The following is a 21,229-nucleotide window of genomic DNA, read 5'->3' as shown; positions in this document are numbered from 1 at the left end:
ATCAATGACGGAGCCAGACCTTAGTTTAAGAGGGACTAATGTGAAGCATTTTTATGAGGGGGGGCTTTTATATAACTATTATCTTATATTATTATATCTTTTATGTATAAAAATATACTCGTATAACTACTATCATAAATGGAGTAAAAATCTCATTCTGTCTCTACATCTCTACTTGTAAGAGAGAGAGAGAGAGAGAGAGAGAGAGAGAGAGAGAGAGAGAGAGAGAGAGAGAGAGAGAGAGAGAGAATTTCGCCAAGTGAGAAGGATTAAATTTGCCTTGATGAAGGCTTGTTATTTATTTTATTTTTTTACTCGACATTACGACACTTGTTAGTTTTAGAGGAGCCGAGACGAGAGGCTTGAGAGGACTATTAGTCTTGTTGCCGGTTTCATGGGGAGTCCGGGGCCGGCAGGATCCAAGAAGTCCAGCCGAGGCATGGCTTTGTCGCTTTTTTCGGCATCTTGGGCTTGATTTTGGGTTTGATGGATCGGGTCCATTGTTCATGCGTCATTTCTTCATTAAGAGTGTAGTTTTTCCTCGATGAAAAAACGGCGCTATAAACTAATCTATTCAGTAAATCTTATTCACATATCATTCTGGAACACTAATGTACAATTCCGATGCATTTGAATACTTTGAAAAGGAATTCAAAAATCTCATTAATATGAGCTATTACATACCAAACACCCCAATCAAAGAAACTTATGATCTATTGTTTTCGTTCTACTAATGCAGAACATATCAAACATTGTTGTTCTACAACTGAATCGCATAAGACTGACTAACAATGATTAGCTTATTGAAAAAAGACAATCATTTCTTCACAAGGTGTACAGTTTTACACAAATATAAAACCCGTATGATGCTATAAACATATTTACTACACAACTCACACGGTATTTAAAAGGAAAGCTTACTGTACAAAGTTTCAACAGTTTAGGCACCTGAGCATGTTGAACGTGAATGCCAATCTTTAATGGCAGAACGTAATGTATGGTTCGGGGTCAACATAGAATGATGAAGTCCAACCTTCGTCACAGGCGAGACGTTGTGTTTATCAAGCCACGCCTTGATCGCTCGGTATTCGTAAGTAAAACCATCCGAGGCGATATAGGGATCGTCCATAATTTCCTGTATCGACAACATAACGATGATTTTAACAAATAAGGACTTTATTTATGTGTGACAGTGAATAATATTTCAATGAATACGCTGAAACAGAAAAATCGATGCTAATTAGACCTGTAGGATCGGGCAGTAGTAGTGGCTTGGTGCAATATTTCTGTCTCTTTCCAATCTTGATCTTGCATTTGCCATGTCAGCGAGCCGTCCGAGAACGGGAAGAACTTCGGCATCGAGATCGGGTCTGTCCCTGCATCTGAGTTTCAAACACTTGAGAGCGAGTCGAGCCAATTCCTCTGTTTCACTTAGCGGCCAATCGGTGACCGATTTATCTAGAACACTGGTCAATGAACCCTTTGCAATGACCTTCTCAACAGTCAATAGAAGTCCCCTCGGATGACGGGCTGTCAACATCTGCAGGATTATGACTCCGAAAGCGAACAAGTCCGATTTCGGACGGATCGTTCCGGTTCTTTGATACTCCGGGTCCATGTAGAAGAGAGTACCCGCGATGATTGAGTCTTGATACTCCGTGACGTTGTCGGGAACCACGTTTGAAATGAGTTTCGCTAGACCCACATCCCCGATTTTGCTTACAAAATTCCCATCTAACAATACATTGCCCGGTTTCAGATCCCGGTGAACCATGGCCTCGGGCTTCGAGTTGTGCAAGAATGCAAGGCCACAAGCGATTTCAAATATGATTCGGAACCTTGTGTACCAAGGAAGTGGCGATTTTCCTCTTCGGCAGAAAATGTAGTCCTCCAAGCTTCCATTTTCCATGTATTCGTAGACAAGGCAACCACTTTCGGGACAAGCTCCAAGCAGCAGAACAATGTTGGGATGGTGTAGCTGACTCAGAACTTCCACCTGAAAAATTCGACCCAGAAGATTTCAAGAACAAGAATGATAGATAGCTTCATGAACTCGCAGTAATACTAAGTAAAAAGACAATTCTGTATGCATAGTTTGGCAATTTAAACCAAGAAACAGGCTACGAAGGATGTACCTCTTTCAAGAATTCCTGTCTTTTCTCGGCAGCATTGCTTTGAAGAACTTTAACGGCTACTGGGGTGTGGTCGAGATTGCATCTGTAAACTTTCCCGTACCCTCCTTCACCGATCACATTTTCTTTAGAGTAAGAACTCGTCGCTATCTCTATTTCTTGCCTGGTGAACCTTCGGTACCTCTTATCTCCGGTAAAGAGAGCGTCGACCAGTTTCCTCTTCTCCAACGACTCTTCAAGGGCATTCTCTTCTGCAATTTGCCTTCCATGGCACTCTTCCAATAGCAACTGCTTGGCCCTCTCAGCCTCCCGCGCGGCTTCCAAATGCTTTTCTTTTTCTTCTGCGGCAATTTTCTTCAAGGCTTCTCCTCTTTCAAGGGCCGCGTTCAGTCTTCTCGTTTCTTCAAGGCACACGGAAGAAACTATCTGGACCTGCATATTGAAATCTAGATCTGTTAGGAGTCAGTGAATAACAAACACAGTAATAATTAACGGGGATCATCTACTATTTTATTCATAAACTCGGGTTCGGGACTCCCTTGGCTCTCCTCTATCAGAAGTGTACTCGCACTTTTTCTTACACCTTCACACATCATCCCTTCCACTTTCTCCTATATAACTAACTTCGTTGACTCACACAAAGGGCCGAAAAATGCCTACATGGCTGGCCACGGAAAAAGACAAATTATTCAAAAGGGAAATAAGCTAAAAAATGGTTCCCATGAGATATCACTGTCTGAAGAAATGTAACCACGCAGACTTCATCACTTCGCGTCTTACTGCTGATGCTTCGTCCACTTTCTTCGAACACGTACGTAAAGCGGACCGGGGGGTTTATCAAAATCATGCCTTAAGCACTATGCAAAAACATTTCTCAACTAGGCTTTGTCAAAATCTTTACCTTCGATATTGAAGCAAATGTGAAATACCCCGCCACATGGACAAGAAATTATAGCGGTCGTAAATACCAGATATTTGATCTCTCACCTTGGTTTGGGCATGGACCAGCTCTTCACATGTATGCTTGTACATCGCCAATGTACTTTGCAATTCTTCGCGCAACTTTTCAACCTCGGCTTCTTCGTCTGACTGGATAAATTTCTAAACACTAGAGATTAGTTTTACACCCAAAATTTCTAGAATATTTAAAGAAACCGTATAACCGAGTTGTGTTGCAAAGAAAGAGTTCTGAAGCCAATTACCAAGTCTTGGTGATTTGCATATCCCCTAGGATTTGTTCGATAGCTTGCTTGTGGAAAATTTGCAGAGTTTCCGTAATCGAGAACTGATGTCGTAGATGTTCTAAAACTTTCATTAGCTTGAGAATCATCTGAGAGAGAACGGAGATCGGATATCTGGCTATCGATTTCATCAAGTCCTTCTCTGCTGTATGTTCCGGCGTAACTCGGCCTCGCAGCACTGGATTCTTTTAAAAGAAAGAATAAAGAACACAAAAATTAACCAACAAATAAAATATACGAAGAAGAAAAAAAAGCAAGGCCTTTAGACATACCACCAAAAGTTAATGGATTAGCCGCTCTTTTAATCACGTTGTTCTTGGATACGACGTAAATGTCACATGGATTATTAGTGCATCTTAGAACACTTGCCGGTACCTCTGGTCCCTTTAATTTCCTAAACCAATATTTGGATTGAGAATTAGCTTTTGATTCAGGCAAAAATATCATACACTGAATTACCTATACTAAAAACAAAAACAAATATTTATTCTTTAAGACGAAAATCAACTAATCCTGATTAGGAAGTGCAAATCGAATACATCGTACCTCATTAGAAAATTTGAAGAACATGATCCCATTACTAAACAGCTAATCTCTGATTCGGACATATATCTAAGCAGAGCCGCTGCCGGATCGTTATCCTCCAAAATCAAAGATTCTACCTGAAAAGAAAAAAAAAATTACACTTGATTCTTACTTCAGAGCCAAACGATAATAAGCCTATACACTGAGGTCACACCTTCATCGTTTTGCATAGCTTTTTGTACGGAACAAAAACCTCTTCAAGCTTCTCTTTCACGTCCTGAACATACATTTCCACTATGTTTGCTTCGAGTTCATCAATGGGAATGTTTCCGGCTGAGTAACGTATAATTCAAACACAAAACACACCAATCACGATACAGTGTGAATCATGTAATTCATAACATTTCTAGCCTGTACATACTGCATAAAGATCCTTCGAGAAAAAGAAAATATTATTTTGATATTCGTTTTCAAATTTTGGTTCAATCTATTTCGCAAAATACAGGAATTCCAAAAAAAAAAAAAAAAAAAACAAACCAAAAATGAAAATTGAAATAATCTGTTTCTAAACTCAAAATCAAATTTGTAATATACAGAACTATCGGCGATCTTAAACAGGAAATAAGAGAAAGAACAAGTGGTTTTACTAGGCGTTGGGATCGAGGTGATGTTAGGGATGACGTGGACCAAGTAGAAGTGAACGGCTGTGGGCATCAGATTCTCCACCGCCCACTTCACGGCGCGTCTGCTTCCGCTTCCTCCGCTGTCTCCGCCGTTTACGGCCACCGCTACTGACGTCATCTCCGGCAACGCTTAGCCCCGCGCGGTATTACTATTATTATTATTATCTGATGCCTTTTTTCAAATGCAATGTTTCTATTTTGGTCTAATTAAATTCAGAGCCCAGCAGGGAACGTTCTACGTGTTGACTTTAATGTGGGGTGGGACTGACCATTGACTTTAAAGGCCTGTTCAAACTTTGAACTTTGAACTTAATTTTTTTTTTTAGAAATTGAATATGTGTTATTATTATTTTTTTTTAGGAAACTGTTGAATATGTATTATAAGCCTCCACTAAATGAGTTAGTTGTTCATAGAAAATATGTAATTTGACAACCTAAGCCTGAATTGACTCCTAAATAATCATGTTAGAATATAGTAGATAGATAAGACAAAAAAAAATCTAAATTCGATAAAAACAGAATAGTGCCTCTTTAAAATATGGATCACTCATTTTGCATACTCCTTTGGCAAATATGTTGACAATTTCATATTTGAAAACCTCATAATTAGCCAAGGTGTATAGAGGAGTAGTCTCTATTTATTTCTTTGAATGCGAACCTTGAAGACTATGGCGAAATTGTCATAACAAACCTTGTGGAATCTCATATAGTATAGCCTGATGAGATTTGAATCACGGGGAAGTAGAGCACCGACATTTAACTTGTAATCATTTGGTCATGTTTATTAACATGATTTCTCACATCCCAAAACGACAATTTAATTTGTTGGTATGCTCTTTATTCATAAAATAGTATTCATATCTCATATAGACTAAATAATATATCAAAAGGGATACGCCAAAAATACAAAGAAATACATCAACATCAATTTCCATAGTTGTTTTTAATGAAAAATTAGTCGATCTAAGCCACATCAAATGTTGCAATTGTAATCTAGTCAACGTTTCGTTTAATTTTCGAATCTAACCAAATTTGATGACGTGTCATATTTATGTAAGATGGTATTTATTATATTAGCCTTGGTTTGGTTTCAAAAATACTAGCTCACGTTTTGAAACTTGGTTTTGTAACCGAATTTGTTATATTCGGTTTATATTTCGAATTTTAAAAAAAATTATATACTTGACAAAGTTGGTTATTGAGCGTTTTTTCTTTAATGAACATTATAGCCGTGTAAGCAAATACAGTGTAAATGTTCGTAAATTTTTGTTAATCTCCGTTGCTTTGTTAATTTCTGTTAATTATGGTAAATTTACATATGTGCAGGTAGAACCGATTTCTTTCCTTTCCTTTAATACGCATTTAATACGGTATTTTTGTTTTCCAAATTTATTTTCTAATTTTGAACGAGATTTTATCATAATTACGTGTATTCATTATCTTGTTTGACTTATTCAATCAAATAAATATTTCCTTTTCCTTTTAATTACATCACCGAATCTCATATTATGAATTCAAAAAGCTGAAATTAAATTGCTGAAATTATAGCCGTGTAAGCAAATACAGTGTAAATGGTTGTAAATTTTTGTTAATCTCCGCTGATTTGTTAATTTTTGTTAATTATGGTAAATTTTTTGTGCATTTATTGCTTTAAATTTTCTCTTTTAATTACATCACCGAATCTCCTATTAAAAATTAGCTAAATATCCAATTAAATTGCGAAAAAATCTGAAATTAATTGGCTGTATACAATTCAAACCGGTCAAACGTGGGCTAGTGTTTTGATCAAGTAAGTATAAGAAAAAGGGTAAATTAGATATTTTATATCCGTAAATTTCAGTAAATGGCTAGATTGCAAAATTTACCAAACGTTGGCTAGATTCCAAAAATCATATTTCAAAATGGCTACATTGCTAGTTTACCCGCTTTTAATTGGGTTGACTATAAGAAAGAGAGTAATAAATAAAATTACCAATCTCTAAGTGTTTATTGTTTTTTTTTATAATTGGGCCAAGTTACGGGGATAAATTGTGTGTATTATCTAAATTTAGTTTAGAATGGATATGATAAAGTTGATTCGTTCACATTACACCAAATGGAACTCTACATAGATAGATTCGTTAATGTTTGTTAAGTGGACTTACACGAAAGCTTAAACTAATTTTTTTAATTCATTGATAATCGTTCACATTTTTTAAATAATGCTTTGAAAAAGTAATTTTAAAATGTAACTGTTTATTAAAATAACATGTATAGCCCATTAGCTATTTTCTTGAAAATTAATGTTGAGTAATTTGCTAAACTCGAGTTTTAGATTAATTTACAAAACCTAAGTCTTGGATTGACTAAATAATTAGAGCGCTAACAAGAAAGACTAGCTTTGTTATTAAAGCGTTCTCTCTCTATTGTCTTGTTTGGTAGAGGGAAAAAAGTTAGAAAATAGAAAATATTTAAAGGGATTACAAATTTATCAACCTATTATTTTCAATCCCTACAATTTTTCAAGAAAAGATAAATAGAGAAGAAAAAAGTGAATTTTTTTTACAAATACACTCTTAAACAATTTATCTACTCAATTCCTTTTTACTAAACATACCTAAAAAACCATTCAATCATTTTTTTTTTGTTCTTTTCCCTTTTAAAGGATTTATCTATTCTCTCTTATTTATTCATACCACACAAAGCCTAATAGACGAGAAGAGTCGAGTCACCATGAAAATCAAATTGCAAAATAAAAATACTTAGAGCACTAAGATATTAAAATGTGGAAAATAGAATGACCTAGCTTAAAAAGCACAAAGGACTGAAGTACAATTAGCAAGAAGTTCAGTATCGGGTTCAAAATTAGTTGAATCCTAAAACCCTATCGAGGCTATTAAACCCACCACCAGAAGAACTTGCAGAGAGAGAGAGAGAGAGAGGGAGAGCCGAATCACAGTCTCTCTCCATCTCTTCTCTTACAAACGCCCAAAAAACAAAGAAGACATGGTTTGGTTTCAGTGCGAGGACTGTGGAGACAACTTGAAGAAACCTAAATTAGCCCACCACTTCAACGTTTGCTCTGCTTTCAAGGTTTCCTTTCTCAGACCTTGATACGACTCTATTCCCTTCCGTGATGTTCGCTGACATTTTAGTCCCTGGAATTTTCTGTTGATGCTCCTTAGTTCTTTAAGTTTTTTTTTTAGGGATTTTTTTTCGACTACGAGCCGATTTAAATTGTGATATTCGTTCCACAAATGAACTTTTGCAGCTTTCGTGCATTGATTGCGGAGAGATATTCGGCCAGGAAAGCGTTCAGGGTCACACTCAGTGTATTACCGAGACGGTACGCTTCAGTGATTCGTCATCAATTTTCTCATATTATCAGTTTTATCAATTTAATATCCTACCTGAGCTGTGTTGACTGATTTGAGGTCATGAATTGATTTATAACAAGTCTTGTACTTTTTTTTTTTTTTTGCATCTGTTGCCTGATTTTCCTGTTCCTACTCGGTGCCGTTGTTGCGGTTCAACTTCAATTAGCAAATGTGATTGTTTGTTGTTCATCAATTGATATGCTTTCCCTTTTTATCCTTTTTTCTCTTCAGGAAAAATATGGTCCGAAAGGCCAAGCAAAGCCCTTGAATGGCGCGAGTGCCAAGAAAAGCCAGGATTCCAAGCAGCAACCAAATTTCGATATAACTGTTGGCTTGTCAAACCGGCCTCCCTGGTTTTGTAGGTGGGTTTGGCTGTCCCATTTTTTTTTGCGTAATTTAGCAAAATAGCCAACTTAAACGTTGGTAATTGCTAAATAGCCAAGGTTTGGTAAATATTAGGTAAATAGCCAATTTTATATATTTACAAACGTAAATATTAAGTAAATAGTCACTGCCATATTAAGCCACGTCATCATTTATGACTATTTACCTAATATTTACCAAACTTTGGCCATTTAGCAATATCAAACGTTTAAGTTGGCTATTTTTCTAATTTTTTGTTTTTTTTTTTCCCTTTGAACTATATAGAGGCAAAAAAAAAAGAATGAGCTTTGCTTGCGGTGATTTTTTGGGTCGTCTAAAATTGTTTTTGTCGTGGTTATACAGTCTTTGCAATACCAATGCTACGAGTAGACAGACACTTCTTCTTCATGCGGAAGGAAAGAAGCACAAAGGCAAAGCCCGAGCCATCCATGCCGCTAATCAAAAACAGATAGAGGAGTCTGGACAAGAGGCAAAGTCTCCTTCCGAAATTCCTTCAAAAGTGGACGAGAATCATAAAGTGTTGGATGTTACTGAAATTGAGTCCAAAACTAATGTTTCCGGAGGAGCTAATAATGGAAAACTGGATTCCGAGAAAAAAAGAAAGTTGAATGAATCCGGTGATGGCCAGGATGATGGTTCGAGGAAGAAGTCGAAGGAAGGGCTAGGCAACGGAGAAGTGGTTCAGAGCGTAAGCAAGGAGACGATAAATTGGAAAAAGTTGATTACCTCAGCATTGAAATCGGTAAGTGTTTTTCGTATCTTCTTTCACTTTTGTTTTTCGATGAATAAATTTGTGCACCCATACATAATAAAATGTTGAATTTGCATGAGCGAGAAAATGAAGCCTTTTGTGATATTATTGAGTAGCGTGAAAATATACTGATTCGAATTTTCCATACTCTGGATTGTATGAAATGTGAAAGGGGAAAGCAGTTATTGCTATCGTTCTTTCATTACATTGACAACTTATATAATACATCCGTATTTATTAGTTAGCATCTTTTTTATAGTATTAAGTTTTGATCTTTATCTCACTGGTGACCACTAGAGTCCTGAGGGGATTTTGAAAATGAAGAAGCTGAGAAAGCAAGTACTCAAGGTTCTTCGGGAATCTGGCATAACAGACGACAAAGATCAACTCATAAGTACCTTTGAAAGCAAGGTTTGTGCATTCTATGCTTTTGGTTTTCCTACATTTCAATATCTGGTTCATTTTTATGATGATAAGGGAACATAGCCTAGAGATCTTTTTCTGTCACCCTTCAATAAATGTAAACATGTATATTGCAGGTCAAATCAAGCTCGAGATTCAACGTTGAGAACAAGTATGTTCGCTTGGTGGCAAAAAATTAGCTGTAAAAGAGTTGCTAGAGTGGAATTTTAACACTCTTCCGAGGACATTTTTCTAGCAAACACTTTTTTATGTTAGGCCTCTTTGGAACTCGACAGTGATCAGATTCAGAACCGAGTTGATATTTCTTCTTTTCTCATTAGTCGAAAGAGCTGGGATCCGAAGTTCAGCTGGAGCTTCTATCATCAGTTCATTCGATAAAATTTTGATTGCCTCTGCTGCTTTTTAATCCACTTTTCCATTACAGAATATTTCAGACAGAACTATATTGTTAGGACCGATTTACGTCTGCAAGAAAGACTCAAGAGTGACAAAATGAGTTATGAATGTACTGTTGTGGCATTTTGATAAAGCTAAATTTGGATTATTGAATGATATAGGAAGTTTTGACCCTCTCGATAACTTTTGACTAGACTTAAGAGGAGATGGAACATCTTGTAATGAGTTATTTTAATTCATGATTAACATAACATACCGTAGATCCATACGACTGAGTCGAAATGGGCGGGTCGGTCACCTTGTCGATTCAGGGTAGGTGTCGGTAGGAATGTCTCTAGTTGAGGTATGATAGGGCTTTGAGATCAAGGTTTGCCCTTGACCAATAGCTTAAATACTACATTAAATGAACCTTCATGGTGAACCAAGTCCTCTAGAGTTTACTCATAAACAAGTTTGTTAAGAGGACGCTTATCATCGTCAAATTTCTTTTGGAGGATCAACCTGATCGGGTCAATATAGCTATCGATCTTGAAGTAACTTTGATAAGTTCTCAAACAAAGTTGAGACCATGATATGCTCGGTAGTTCAGCTGCTCTTGACCTTTTCACATGTCGTACATTTGAGTTAATCGGTCAATTAGACCATTAATTGACCATTTATTGTACTTGGTTACATGGTAGAGGCGATATTTTACCTCACAATTTGTATATACGTTCAAAACTCAAAGTCAAACAATAATATCTTAAAAATACATAAATAGTAAGTTTAAATAAAATGAAATCGTTACAACTAATGTAGTTTGTGGTAAATCGATCACGAAACTAAAGAAAAACATGCTTTGTCCTATGGGAAAAATTCGGACAAAATTCAGACCTTGCTATTGATATGAATTCCAGTGAGAAAAATTATAACAATGTGTTCTATAATTTATCATCTTAATTTTCAAAACCTTGCATGATGGGAAACGTATATGATATATATACATGTATATGTAGAGAGAGAGAGAGAGAGAGAGAGAGAGAGAGAGAGAGAGAGAGAGAGGAATGCTCATATAAAAATTAATTTAAACGGATCACGTAAAAAAAAATAACGTCACAGAAAATTATCTTTCACCAAAATTTCAGCGAAATTCTGACACAATCATTTTGATGGTGGATTAACGAAAGACGCAATTTCGTGCAATTTCAACTAAAATTTGCGAAATTTAGAAAGTATTGTATTGATGAACAAAACTTTTGATGATTATAAAGCATCAACAAAGTAAACTTTAAAGCTTGATTACAACTAATGACATTATTTCATCATGGCACGTCAAATGACAAAAGAAAAGGCGTCTCTTATACATGTATATATAATATATTCATAATAAGGAGAGAGAGAGATTGAATTTTTTTTTTTTCTTTGGTAAAAGAATCTTCGTTGCTATATACACACATCCGAAGACTTGGAATCCATCTTTGCTTTACACGTTGTTTCCCTGTGATATAAAATATAACTCTCTTTCCATGATACCTGCCTCAATTAACTCCTCTAGACGCTTTCTTTCTCAATCATTAATTAAAAACACATTTGGGAGAAAAATTAAATAAAATGATATGCAAATCCGGGTTCCCCGATAGCAGCGACAGCTAGAAGAGCCTAATTAATACGATGACAAGCAATACGAGAGAACAAGCCAGAGCCTGCAAGAGAGAATGTCACAACCATATCAATCACAATTCCCGACATAGTTGAGCTCAAAAGCTAAAAAGTAAATAGGCGATTAAAAAAAAGAGAGAATTAATTACCGCGACCGCCGAGGCTGCTAGTCCCGCTCTCTCCCGGGGGTCCTTGCGATAGTGGTTTCCGAGGTAGAGGAACGTGCCGTAGAACCACATTAATGGGAACGCAAAGCCTAGCAGAAAACTAAAACAAGAACAGTAAGCCCAAGAACATGGAAAGAGAGTGAAAGATGAGTGAAACTCACGAAAACCATCCAACTCCGCAGCCAAAGCAAGGCAGGGGTTTATCGTAAATTCCGGTCTGTGGGTCCTCCACGTCTCGGATGAGAGCATATTTCCCCTTGACATCAGTCGCTTGCCCTATGATCGTCATCACCAAGATAAATCTCACAAACTTTCACAGACAAGCGCTCAATAACAAACATCGATAGCGATTTATTTTTCAGAAAAAAAAAATAAAACGGGGACTTGAGAGCGATTATGAGACCATTTTCCATTTACTTTGAAACTAAATGAAACCAAAATTATTATTGGAACCACCATAACTTTTGCTAAGATCACATCAATTTATGTTTTCCTGTACCAATAGCCATATAGTTTCTAGCGATCGCAAAAAAAAGTCTTCACCTTTAATCCTGAATAGAGTCTTCACCTTATCAGGTACAGATGTCGCCAACTCAACCCCGTTTCTCAACCCATCCGCGTCTCCAATGTTCAGATCTGCTTCGCTAAAACAAATTGGTTGAGAGATTGGAAATAAATTGACCAAACATCATCATCGTTTGAACAAACCGAATTCCCACGTCTGAACAGAAGGTGAATGATATATCTATTAGTTGAATAGCTCTTATCATAAAGGAAGAATAGTCATACTTTGATCCATCTTCTCTTGCACTGATGTTTTCCCTTTTGCCTTGTTGTGTAGTGTATATATATATACCTATTTCATAAGACATTAAGACATTAATTAATATCCAATTCTGTTTCGGAACACAATTCTATGCCATTTCTTTGTAAGTCACTCGGGATCAGAAGGATGGGTACGGAAATTCAAGAGCACTAACTAGAATACTCTGAAATCGCAATTATTCATATTGAAAACTTAAAACCCTTTCTATGTAATTTCTGAACAGTTAGGAATGAATACACAGATCGTTGCTATAGAAACCTTACCATTAAGTTCTGGAATCCAAATCAGATTAATTCATCCGAAAATTCGCATCTCATGTACATGGTTAAAAAAACACAAACCAAACAACCCTAGATAACAAGTAAAATCACTGAAGAAAAAAAACGAACGAACAATCGAATTGTAATTTTGACCCGTACACATAATGATCATAAAAAATTTCAAACACCATGCTATTGCTAATACTAAATTCATATCTGGTATGAAAAACAGCGGTAGAAATGCATAACCTAAACCGTATTTATATACGTCAGCAATAAGAACATGAAAGAAGAAGAATCACCTGCCTTTGGATTTGGCAATTCGGAAGGCTAAAGAACAATTCTTTCGATATTTTGAATTTTGATTTTAATTAATTTTGTTGTGTCATAGGGATCAGAAACGGATGCGGAGATAACTGAAGGAAGAGTGTTTGGTTATTTAGAGAAGTGTTTTACATGGCAAGCAAAGCTCAGCTTCAACCATTAAACAACTTGAAAGCTCGAGAAAATTGACCTTCATTCACTTTCTCGTCTTAAATATGGACTTTTTTTTTTTAAAGGGAATATGGACAAGGATAAAATACATTAATGTGGCTTTTTTATATTGCATTTATGTAGCTTCAAATTTTTTTTTCTTTTGGGAAGAATATGTAGCTATAATTGACTTATTATATTATTTTTACAAAAACAAAATCTATAGAAGATAAACTTATTGCCTTTATTTTATTAATTAAAATTAAATATGTTTCGTTTCATTAAATTAAAGTCTGTGCAAGAGATGTACTAGTAGGTAAAAAAGAGAAAATAAAATAAAAAGATAAATCTTTTTCCCTTTGTTTTGCTTTTTATTATTTAAATTAAATATGTAGCTCAATTCAAATTCGTTGAATTAAATTAGTCTGCAAGAGATGCAATGGTAGGTCAGTCTTGAAGTCTAAAACCGAAATGACGATTATATCCTTACTCAGACACTAGCATTCCAGCAGTTATATCGGGATTTTCTTGGAAATTTATATGCCCATGTCGTTGAGTAACTTGTGTTCTGTTCTTTTTTTTGCTTGTATTGCATTTTCTCTTCAGCCGACCCGACTGATTGCGGCAATTGCAAACATTTCTAGAAAGCAGTTTTATGTATAACAGTACTTTTTTTTAATCTATAATGTTTCATATTAATGAAAATGGAGATAAATAAAGGGGCTATTTTGCTAACTAACCAAATCAACCTATTAATATTAAGAGAATAGCCAAAGTTTCATTTAATTAAGGGAATAGCCCAACTAATCTAAACTACCTAAATTACCCTTTCACACAACTCTCTCTCTCTCTCTCTCTCTAGCTGTACACACAGAACACACAGACACGCTCTCTCTCTCTCTCCTCAACCATTGCCAAAGTCACGCCTCCAGATCCGGCGAGCTTGTCCTCTTCGGCGCGTCGAGCCCGGGGTCTTCCAGATCCGGCGAGCCTGTCCTCTTCGGCGCGTCGAGCCCGGGGTCCTCTAGATCCGGCGAGCCCGTTCTCTTCGGCGTGCCGAGCTCGGGATCTTCCAGATTCGGCGAGCCCGTTCTCTTCGGCGTGCCGAGCGGGATCTTCCAGATCCGGCGTCGGTCTCGCGCGGTGGGGTTCCTTGCGACTCTCAAGCTTCGCCACCATTTTCTTCTGGTTTTTCCGGCGAGCACGTGGTCTGCGTTGAAATTTCCAGGAACGAACCCCAGAACCCCCAAATTCGCGGTAAGTTAATTGAATTAACCTACTGGAGTGAGTTAGGTTAATTAATTAACTGATTCATGAATGATTTGAAATTCACAAAAAATTTACAAAAATCATAACTTAAGTCAATTGATATTCAAAGCATTCAATTAATTAACCTAATTCCGAATTCAATCATTTAGTAAATTAATTTTACTCACAAAAAAATCAGAACCTAAACTAATATTCAACCAATAAGTTAATTAATTAACCTAACTCACTCCGGTAGGTTAATTAAATTAACCTATTCGCGAATTTACCAAGGGCGTTATGGTCTGAGCCGAAAATATGGGCTATTTGCTTAATAAAATGAAACTTGAGCTATTCCCCCAATAAGAATGACAAACTTGGCTAGTTACAACATGAAATTCTGATTAGTTGCAATGGCAAGATGTCGCACACAATGTGTTGACAATGTGTCCGACAACTTGCTTGAACACAGATATGGATAAACAACAAAAGTGCAGAAAACAAAGTACACAGGATATGGTTACCCAGTTCGGTGAAACACACCTACATCTGGGGGCACGCTGTCAGTGGAAAGGATTTTCACTATCTTGTAGTCAATAGTACACACAAGGTTATATCTGATTACAATCAACAAATCAATAAAACCTAGAGACTATTACTACCAGTGATCACCTAGACAGGGACTCCCCCTGAATTTGAGCTCCGTCTCAATTCCACTCTTCGAGCAACCTCCTGGCTCGGATGACCTTTAGTCTTCAGTTGTACGTGAACCTTCAATCACGAAAAGCACAAGAACCCAACTCTCACATACACTCAATCTGTGGAAAAGTGTTTGAGAGAATACACCACTTAAAACCAAAACACTCAGCCTCCCAGTCCGCCGGTCTTGCACGTCTAAGAGCTCTAAGTGTTTGATCAAAAGTGTCGAGGCTGCTAAGGGAGAGCACACGGCTTTTATAGCAGCTGGACAATCCTGGAAGATATCTCGGGTTTCCTTACCCGGCCTCATGCGAATATCTCAAAGTAAAGACTCCATCAAAGTGAATATTCGTGCAATGAAGATAGCAGCGGAGGATATCTTGCAATGAAGGCTCCAGCGAGGCAGATATCTTGTAATGAAGACAGCAGCGAGGCAATAACTCAGCAATAAGTCACCAGCGAAGCAATCTGTCGAAACTGGAAACTTGCCTGAAATACTGTCTGCACACACGAGGAAAGATGTCAATCCAGAAGATGAAACATAACACCCGACATCTTTCCATACCACTTGCACTAAAAAATAAAGCCAACAAAACAACGTAACAACAATCTCCCCCTTTGGCTATTTTTTAGGCAAGCACTTCCAGGATCAGTTCTCATACAAGCGTCAAAACCAGAAAGAGAGTCAAAATAAATGACCTCATGACGCATCTCCCCCTGATTGCCTCAAAAAGATACCAAAGGCAAGAATCGACCAACACAGAGGGAGGAACAGAAGCCTGAAAAGGGAATGAGAACTAGGAAAACAGCATATCATTCAGCAGAAAAAGTACGATAAAGCTGTCTTACAAACCATCCAAGAACAAACCACATCAGTCTGAAGCGCAAAAGAGAGAAAAAAAAATGTCTAGAAACGAGAAAAAATACAGACCAGGAAAGAATCAACCAATAGTATCCTGATCATTCTCAGAGACATACACATCATCTTCAGAATCAGAGTCTTCAGTGGCTTCAGAGAAATGAGACCCAGCGGCAGGACCTGGTTGAGACGAGGTGGCAGAGCTCGGGGCAATAAGATCTTTGAGAAGAGCTTCACACATGACTTTCCTGGATGAGAGAGTCTCGATGGTCTTTTTCAGAATCTCAACCTCTTCAAGGAGTTCCTTCACCACTTTTCTCTGAACACCTTCAGTCATGGAACTCAAGTGAAGATTGCTCGCAGGTGCGTCAGATGTCTCGCCAGAAGGTCTGACAAGATCCTGAACATGTTTCCCTTCAAATAATTTGGGACTGAAGGAAAGGGCACCAGGACGCTTACCCACCACATCAGAGCTCCTCAAGATGTTCTTGTTTTGATCAAGCAGAATCCCAGTGATAAGAGAGGGAAAGCCGATGGGAAGCTTTACTGCAAAAGACTTGGCATGTTTTGCCAAGTGATCAAAAACAAAATCACCAAAGTCGAAAGAGGAGCGAGTACCTATCTGAAAAATGAGCCGAGCGAGATCTGCTGTGATGCTGGACCCATGAGAGGAGGGAGCCCAGTTGGCGATGCCAATGCGATACAGGACAGAGTACTTGACGGTGAGCTCGGCAGAGGGCAAAGTTTCCTTAGAGGGCCAGACCTTGGTCTTATTACCAGTAATTTCTTGCACGATGACGTCTAGAGAGGGAACACGATCAGCTGTGATGATCTTCCCACGGCCCAAAAACTTGTTGATCACATCAGGAGAGATCTCAAAACAGTGACCTCTGACAAAGACCTTCCTGAACTCTGGGTCTTCTGGAGAATCAAAGGAAGAGGAGAGATTAACAATGAACTCTTTGACCAGCGCCGGATAGAACACTCCAATGCCAGTGACAGTCCTCAGCATCTCGGCGTCGTGAAGAAGCTCCATAATGGCATCAATTTTCAGCGCCTCAGTGGACAGTTTCTTTTCAGAAAAAATGGCGCGATGATAGACATATCTCCACTTGAGAACACCGTCTTCTTTGTGGAAGGAGACATTATCCATGGGAGCAGCAGGAATATTCTTCGGCAGCTTTTGTCCTCCTACAGACCTTTTGTTTCCCAAACCGAGAGGGATAACAGAGTCTTCTTCTTCAATCACCTGGTCCTCAACAACTGGGGACAAGGGAGTCTGAGCCGGCTTCTTCACACGTTTCTTGATCATGCCCATCTTTTCCCTTTTCTTTTTCTGAGCCGGGATGGGGACAACTGGAGAGCTTTCTTATGAAGACTTCATCTTCTTCCTCTTTTCAGACAGAAGAGTAGCCAAGCACACATCATCATCTCTCTGAGTCTTCTTCTTCAGAGAAGCGAGGATGTCCTCTGCAGCCTCTTGAACCTGATCACCCTTCCTCTTTTGCCCTAGGGAAGATGTGGGCACATCTTTCGTGACATCTTTGTTCAAGCCCATCATGCCACTAATGACATCCTCAGGTGTAGGCTCATGATCATCAGGGCGCGAAATCTTATTTCTAGAACTAACATCAGGGACATTAGGAGCTTTGGGGTTAGCTCGAACAATCTTATGAGGGCTCTCGATAGGAGACTCTCCAGACCTAACTTCTTCTTCGCGATCAGCATTGTCTTGTCCCTTTTCCGAGGAGGAACTGCTGGAGCTTGCTTCTCCTGTGATGTCGGCGATGGAAAGAGCAGCTTTCTTCAGAATAGCACTTCTGGCGGCAGAGAGAGATGGGTTCTTAGGAGGGACCGTCAACCCAGCGTTCGCACCTCCGGCCTGACCATCGGCGCGTATGCTGGGTTTCAGACCTCGAACCCGGACACCATGCATGTTACTCTCAGCCCCAGGTTTCTTTGAGGCGACATGTTTCTTCTTCATCGTGGCTTTCTCAGAAGGAGTGGTAGTACTGATTCCACTTCTCGTCCCAACCATTTTGAATAAAAATTTAGGGAAACTGCCACAAGGGTAACTGTCAAAATGGGTAAGAAAGCAAATTCGGGAAACAAATCTTAAGAGCACTAAAGAAGAATAGAAAATTTCGAAATTCAAACAGGAAATAACTTCCCCTTCTTTCTCGGAAGAGTAACCGTCTGCATGAGTGAGAACATGGCAAGAAAAACGACGTCGCAACTTCAAGTGGGCCTTGAACGTTCCTAGGCCCTGAGAGACAACACTTGGCAATATAGCCCGGCAAATCAGTCGAATGGGCCAACCAGAAACATGGGCCCATGAGAAAAATAACACACCAGTAACACGAACAAGAGTCAGCGAAGGATTAGCGCAAAAGTTAAGACCAAAAAATCCTTCGATAAACAATAATTGCTATTGATCAATAACACATAACCCAAGAGAAGATCTGAGATTTTCAAACCGGTTAGCATCCAAAGCCTTGGTGAAAATGTCTGCAAGCTGTTTCTCGGTGTGAATGTATTCGAGTTTGATCTTCTTTTCTTCCACAAGATCTCGAATAAAATGATGTCTGATCTCAACATGCTTGGTCTTACTGTGTTGAACAGGATTCTTTGAGATGTTGATGGCACTAATGTTGTCGCAGAATAATGTCATGACATCTTGTCCAACATCATACTCAGCGAGCATCTGCTTCATCCAGAGAAGCTGAGTGCAACTACTCCCAGCAGCGATGTATTCAGCCTCAGCTGTGGACAAGGAAACACAGTTTTGCTTCTTGCTGAACCAAGAGATGAGATTGTTTCCAAGGTAGAAACATCCACCAGAAGTACTCTTTCTATCAACCGTGCTACCTGCCCAGTCAGCATCACAGTATCCCACAAGCGTAGAAGAAGTATCATAGGTATATAGTAAACCGAAATCAGCAGTACCTGAGATGTACCTTATGATTCGCTTAGCTTGAGCCAGATGGCTAGCTTTGGGATTGGCTTGATAGCGCGCACAAACACCTACTGAGTAGGCTATGTCTGGTCGGCTGGCAGTGAGATAAAGAAGACTGCCAATGATGCTCCTGTAGAGACTTTGATCAACAGATTCTCCATGCTCATCCTTAGTGAGTTTGATGTGAGTAGCGGTCGGGGTCCGCTTGTGAGAGGATTTCTCCATGCCAAACTTTTTCACCAAGTTTTTGGCATACTTACTTTGGGAAAGGAAGATACCATCATTCATTTGTTTGATCTGAAAGCCCAGAAAGTAGTTTAATTCGCCGACCATACTCATCTCAAATTCTGACTGCATTTGTCGAACAAAAAGATCCACCATCTTGCTTGACATTCCTCCAAAGACGATGTCGTCAACATAAATCTGAGCTATAATGAGATTGCCATTCTCCTTTTTCACGAACAAAGTCTTGTCAACGCCACCTTGAGTATACCCATTCTGCACAAGAAATTGGGTCAGTCTTTCATACCATGCACGAGGGGCCTGCTTAAGGCCGTATAGAGCTTTTCTGAGTTTGTAGACATGTTGTGGAGAGCTGGGATCTGTAAACCCTTTTGGTTGAGCAACATAAACTTCCTCATTCAGGTACCCATTGAGAAAATCACTCTTAACATCCATCTGATAGAGCTTGAATTGCAGGTGACACGAGATGCCAAGCAAAAGTCTGATAGCTTCTAGTCTCGCAACAGGGGCAAAGGTTTCATCAAAATCAACGCCTTCCACCTGTGAATAGCCCTGCGCCACAAGTCTAGCTTTGTTCCGAGTTATATTACCATGTTCATCAGATTTATTCTTAAAAATCCATTTAGTCCTAATGACATTTACATTGTCAGGCTTGGGGACCAGCTCCCAGACTTGGTTTCTTTCAAACTGAACCAGTTCTTCTTGCATAGCATTAACCCAGTATTCATCATCAATAGCCTCATTAACATTTTTTGGTTCAATCTTAGAGACGAAGCAGAGATTACCAATCATTTCCCGGTAGTTAACAGGAGGTTTTGGACGAGTCTTTATTCCTTCACTGATTTCGCCAATCACCTCATGAGCAGGATGATTTTTCTGAATTCTTCGAGAGGGGACTCTCTGTTCAGTCTCAGGAGGGGAGCCTTCATCTGGAACAATGTCGCTAACTTTGTCATCAGCATCAGTCCTGACATTTGGATTTCCAGTGGAGATGTCGTCCAAGGAGTTATCAGCATCTGTCCTGACATCTGGGTTACTGGGAAAAACTTCATCCTCATCATTAGGACTGTTAGTAGCATCATGATCATCATCATTTATCACCACATTTATTGATTCCATTATAGTCTTAGTGCGTTTGTTAAAAACACGGTATGCACGACTATTTCTAGAGTATCCAAGGAATATACCTTCATCACTTTTCGGGTCAAATTTACGCCGTGGATCCCTGTCAGCAAGAATATAACACACTGAACCAAAGACATGGAAGTATTTCACATTTGGCTTTCTCCCCCTCCATATTTCATAATGAGTGCTGGAAGTACCTGGACGAATAGTAACTCTATTGTGAATATGGCAAGCAGTATTGAGAGCTTCAGCCCAGAAATGTGGTGGAATATTCTTGGCCAACATCATTACTCTGGCCATTTCCTGAAGGGTTCGATTTTTCCTTTCAACAATTCCATTTTGTTGAGGTGTGATAGGAGCTGAGAACTCATGTGCTATCCCTTCTTCAGTACAAAACTTAGCAAAACTCATGTTCTCAAATTCCCTCCCATGATCACTCCGAATTCTGATCACTTTGCATATGCTCTCTCCTTTTTCTCTCTGAACCTTCTTACAAAGAGCTTCAAAAACAGCAAAAGTGTCAGATTTTTCACGAATAAAATCAACCCAAGTGTACCTGGAGTAGTCATCCACACAGACGAACACATATCTCTTCCCTCCAAGGCTCTCGACCTGCATTGGTCCCATCAGGTCCATGTGGAGAAGTTCCAGAACCCGAGATGTGGTAAGATGTTGCACCATCTTGTGGGACTTCTTGACCTGTTTCCCAACCTGGCACTCACCACAAATTTTACCTTCGACAATCTTCAGGTTTGGGACACCGATGATAGCATTCTCAGAGACAATTTTCTGCATACTCCTGAGATTTAGATGACCAAGCTTTTGATGCCACAGCTTGGTTTCATC

General features: G+C 38.7%; 4 protein-coding genes across 6 annotated transcripts; 1 reads left to right on the top strand and 3 right to left on the bottom strand.

Moving 5' to 3' along the window:
* Nucleotides 1–638: 638 nt before the first annotated feature.
* Nucleotides 639–4,810, bottom strand: LOC149400153 (U-box domain-containing protein kinase family protein). 2 transcript variants are annotated; one of them, XM_089612656.1, is made up of 9 exons: nt 4,546–4,810; nt 4,113–4,231; nt 3,920–4,035; nt 3,646–3,767; nt 3,335–3,558; nt 3,120–3,221; nt 2,136–2,564; nt 1,247–1,996; nt 639–1,135 (listed from the first exon to the last, which is right to left on the bottom strand). In XM_089612656.1, exons 1-9 carry the CDS (start codon nt 4,697–4,699, stop codon nt 941–943), a joined length of 2,211 nt encoding a protein of 736 aa, XP_089468782.1. In that variant the 5' UTR covers nt 4,700–4,810; the 3' UTR covers nt 639–940. The 2 variants fall into 2 exon arrangements, with proteins under 2 accessions (XP_089468782.1, XP_089468781.1); XM_089612655.1 differs by having other exon boundaries at nt 3,120–3,233; nt 4,546–4,809.
* Nucleotides 4,811–7,438: 2,628 nt separating this feature from the next.
* Nucleotides 7,439–10,047, top strand: LOC149400152 (zinc ion binding protein). The gene is made up of 6 exons (XM_089613671.1): nt 7,439–7,653; nt 7,832–7,906; nt 8,169–8,299; nt 8,664–9,063; nt 9,370–9,483; nt 9,612–10,047. Exons 1-6 carry the CDS (start codon nt 7,567–7,569, stop codon nt 9,672–9,674), a joined length of 870 nt encoding a protein of 289 aa, XP_089469797.1. The 5' UTR covers nt 7,439–7,566; the 3' UTR covers nt 9,675–10,047.
* Nucleotides 10,048–11,100: 1,053 nt separating this feature from the next.
* Nucleotides 11,101–13,353, bottom strand: LOC149400151 (60S ribosomal L18a-like protein). 2 transcript variants are annotated; one of them, XM_089613839.1, is made up of 6 exons: nt 13,089–13,353; nt 12,486–12,552; nt 12,240–12,332; nt 11,858–11,972; nt 11,679–11,796; nt 11,101–11,573 (listed from the first exon to the last, which is right to left on the bottom strand). In XM_089613839.1, exons 2-6 carry the CDS (start codon nt 12,493–12,495, stop codon nt 11,520–11,522), a joined length of 390 nt encoding a protein of 129 aa, XP_089469965.1. In that variant the 5' UTR covers nt 12,496–12,552; nt 13,089–13,353; the 3' UTR covers nt 11,101–11,519. The 2 variants fall into 2 exon arrangements, with proteins under 2 accessions (XP_089469965.1, XP_089469964.1); XM_089613838.1 differs by having other exon boundaries at nt 13,085–13,327.
* A 2,788-nt stretch (nt 13,354–16,141) lies between these two features.
* Nucleotides 16,142–17,377, bottom strand: LOC149400150 (uncharacterized). The gene has a single exon (XM_089610390.1). It carries the CDS (start codon nt 17,375–17,377, stop codon nt 16,142–16,144), a length of 1,236 nt encoding a protein of 411 aa, XP_089466516.1.
* Nucleotides 17,378–21,229: the final 3,852 nt, after the last annotated feature.

Source organism: Urtica dioica, chromosome 4, assembly GCF_054948205.1.
Source record: "Urtica dioica subsp. dioica isolate 48M chromosome 4, U.dioica_male_clone48M_v1_H2, whole genome shotgun sequence".
Taxonomy (NCBI): domain Eukaryota; kingdom Viridiplantae; phylum Streptophyta; class Magnoliopsida; order Rosales; family Urticaceae; genus Urtica; species Urtica dioica.
Note: the sequence above shows the minus strand (reverse complement) of the source record. Positions and strands in the feature narration are given on the sequence as shown.

Bases quoted from the DNA above. Each gene is read 5' to 3' on its own strand.
- LOC149400150 (XM_089610390.1), bottom strand. From the start codon at position 17,377: ATGGGCATGATCAAGAAACGTGTGAAGAAGCCGGCTCAGACTCCCTTG.
- LOC149400152 (XM_089613671.1), top strand. From the start codon at position 7,567: ATGGTTTGGTTTCAGTGCGAGGACTGTGGAGACAACTTGAAGAAACCT. The intron at 7,907-8,168 runs GTACGCTTCAGT...TTTTCTCTTCAG, and splicing joins CTCAGTGTATTACCGAGACG to GAAAAATATGGTCCGAAAGG. The intron at 8,300-8,663 runs GTGGGTTTGGCT...GTGGTTATACAG, and splicing joins CGGCCTCCCTGGTTTTGTAG to TCTTTGCAATACCAATGCTA.
- LOC149400153 (XM_089612655.1), bottom strand. From the start codon at position 4,699: ATGACGTCAGTAGCGGTGGCCGTAAACGGCGGAGACAGCGGAGGAAGC. The intron at 4,036-4,112 runs GTGTGACCTCAG...TTTTCTTTTCAG, and splicing joins AGCTATGCAAAACGATGAAG to GTAGAATCTTTGATTTTGGA. The intron at 3,234-3,334 runs GTAATTGGCTTC...TCTAGTGTTTAG, and splicing joins ATGCAAATCACCAAGACTTG to AAATTTATCCAGTCAGACGA.
- LOC149400151 (XM_089613839.1), bottom strand. The intron at 11,973-12,239 runs GTGAAGACTTTT...TGACGATCATAG, and splicing joins GACTCTATTCAGGATTAAAG to GGCAAGCGACTGATGTCAAG. The intron at 11,574-11,678 runs GTAATTAATTCT...TCTCTCTTGCAG, and splicing joins TAGCAGCCTCGGCGGTCGCG to GCTCTGGCTTGTTCTCTCGT.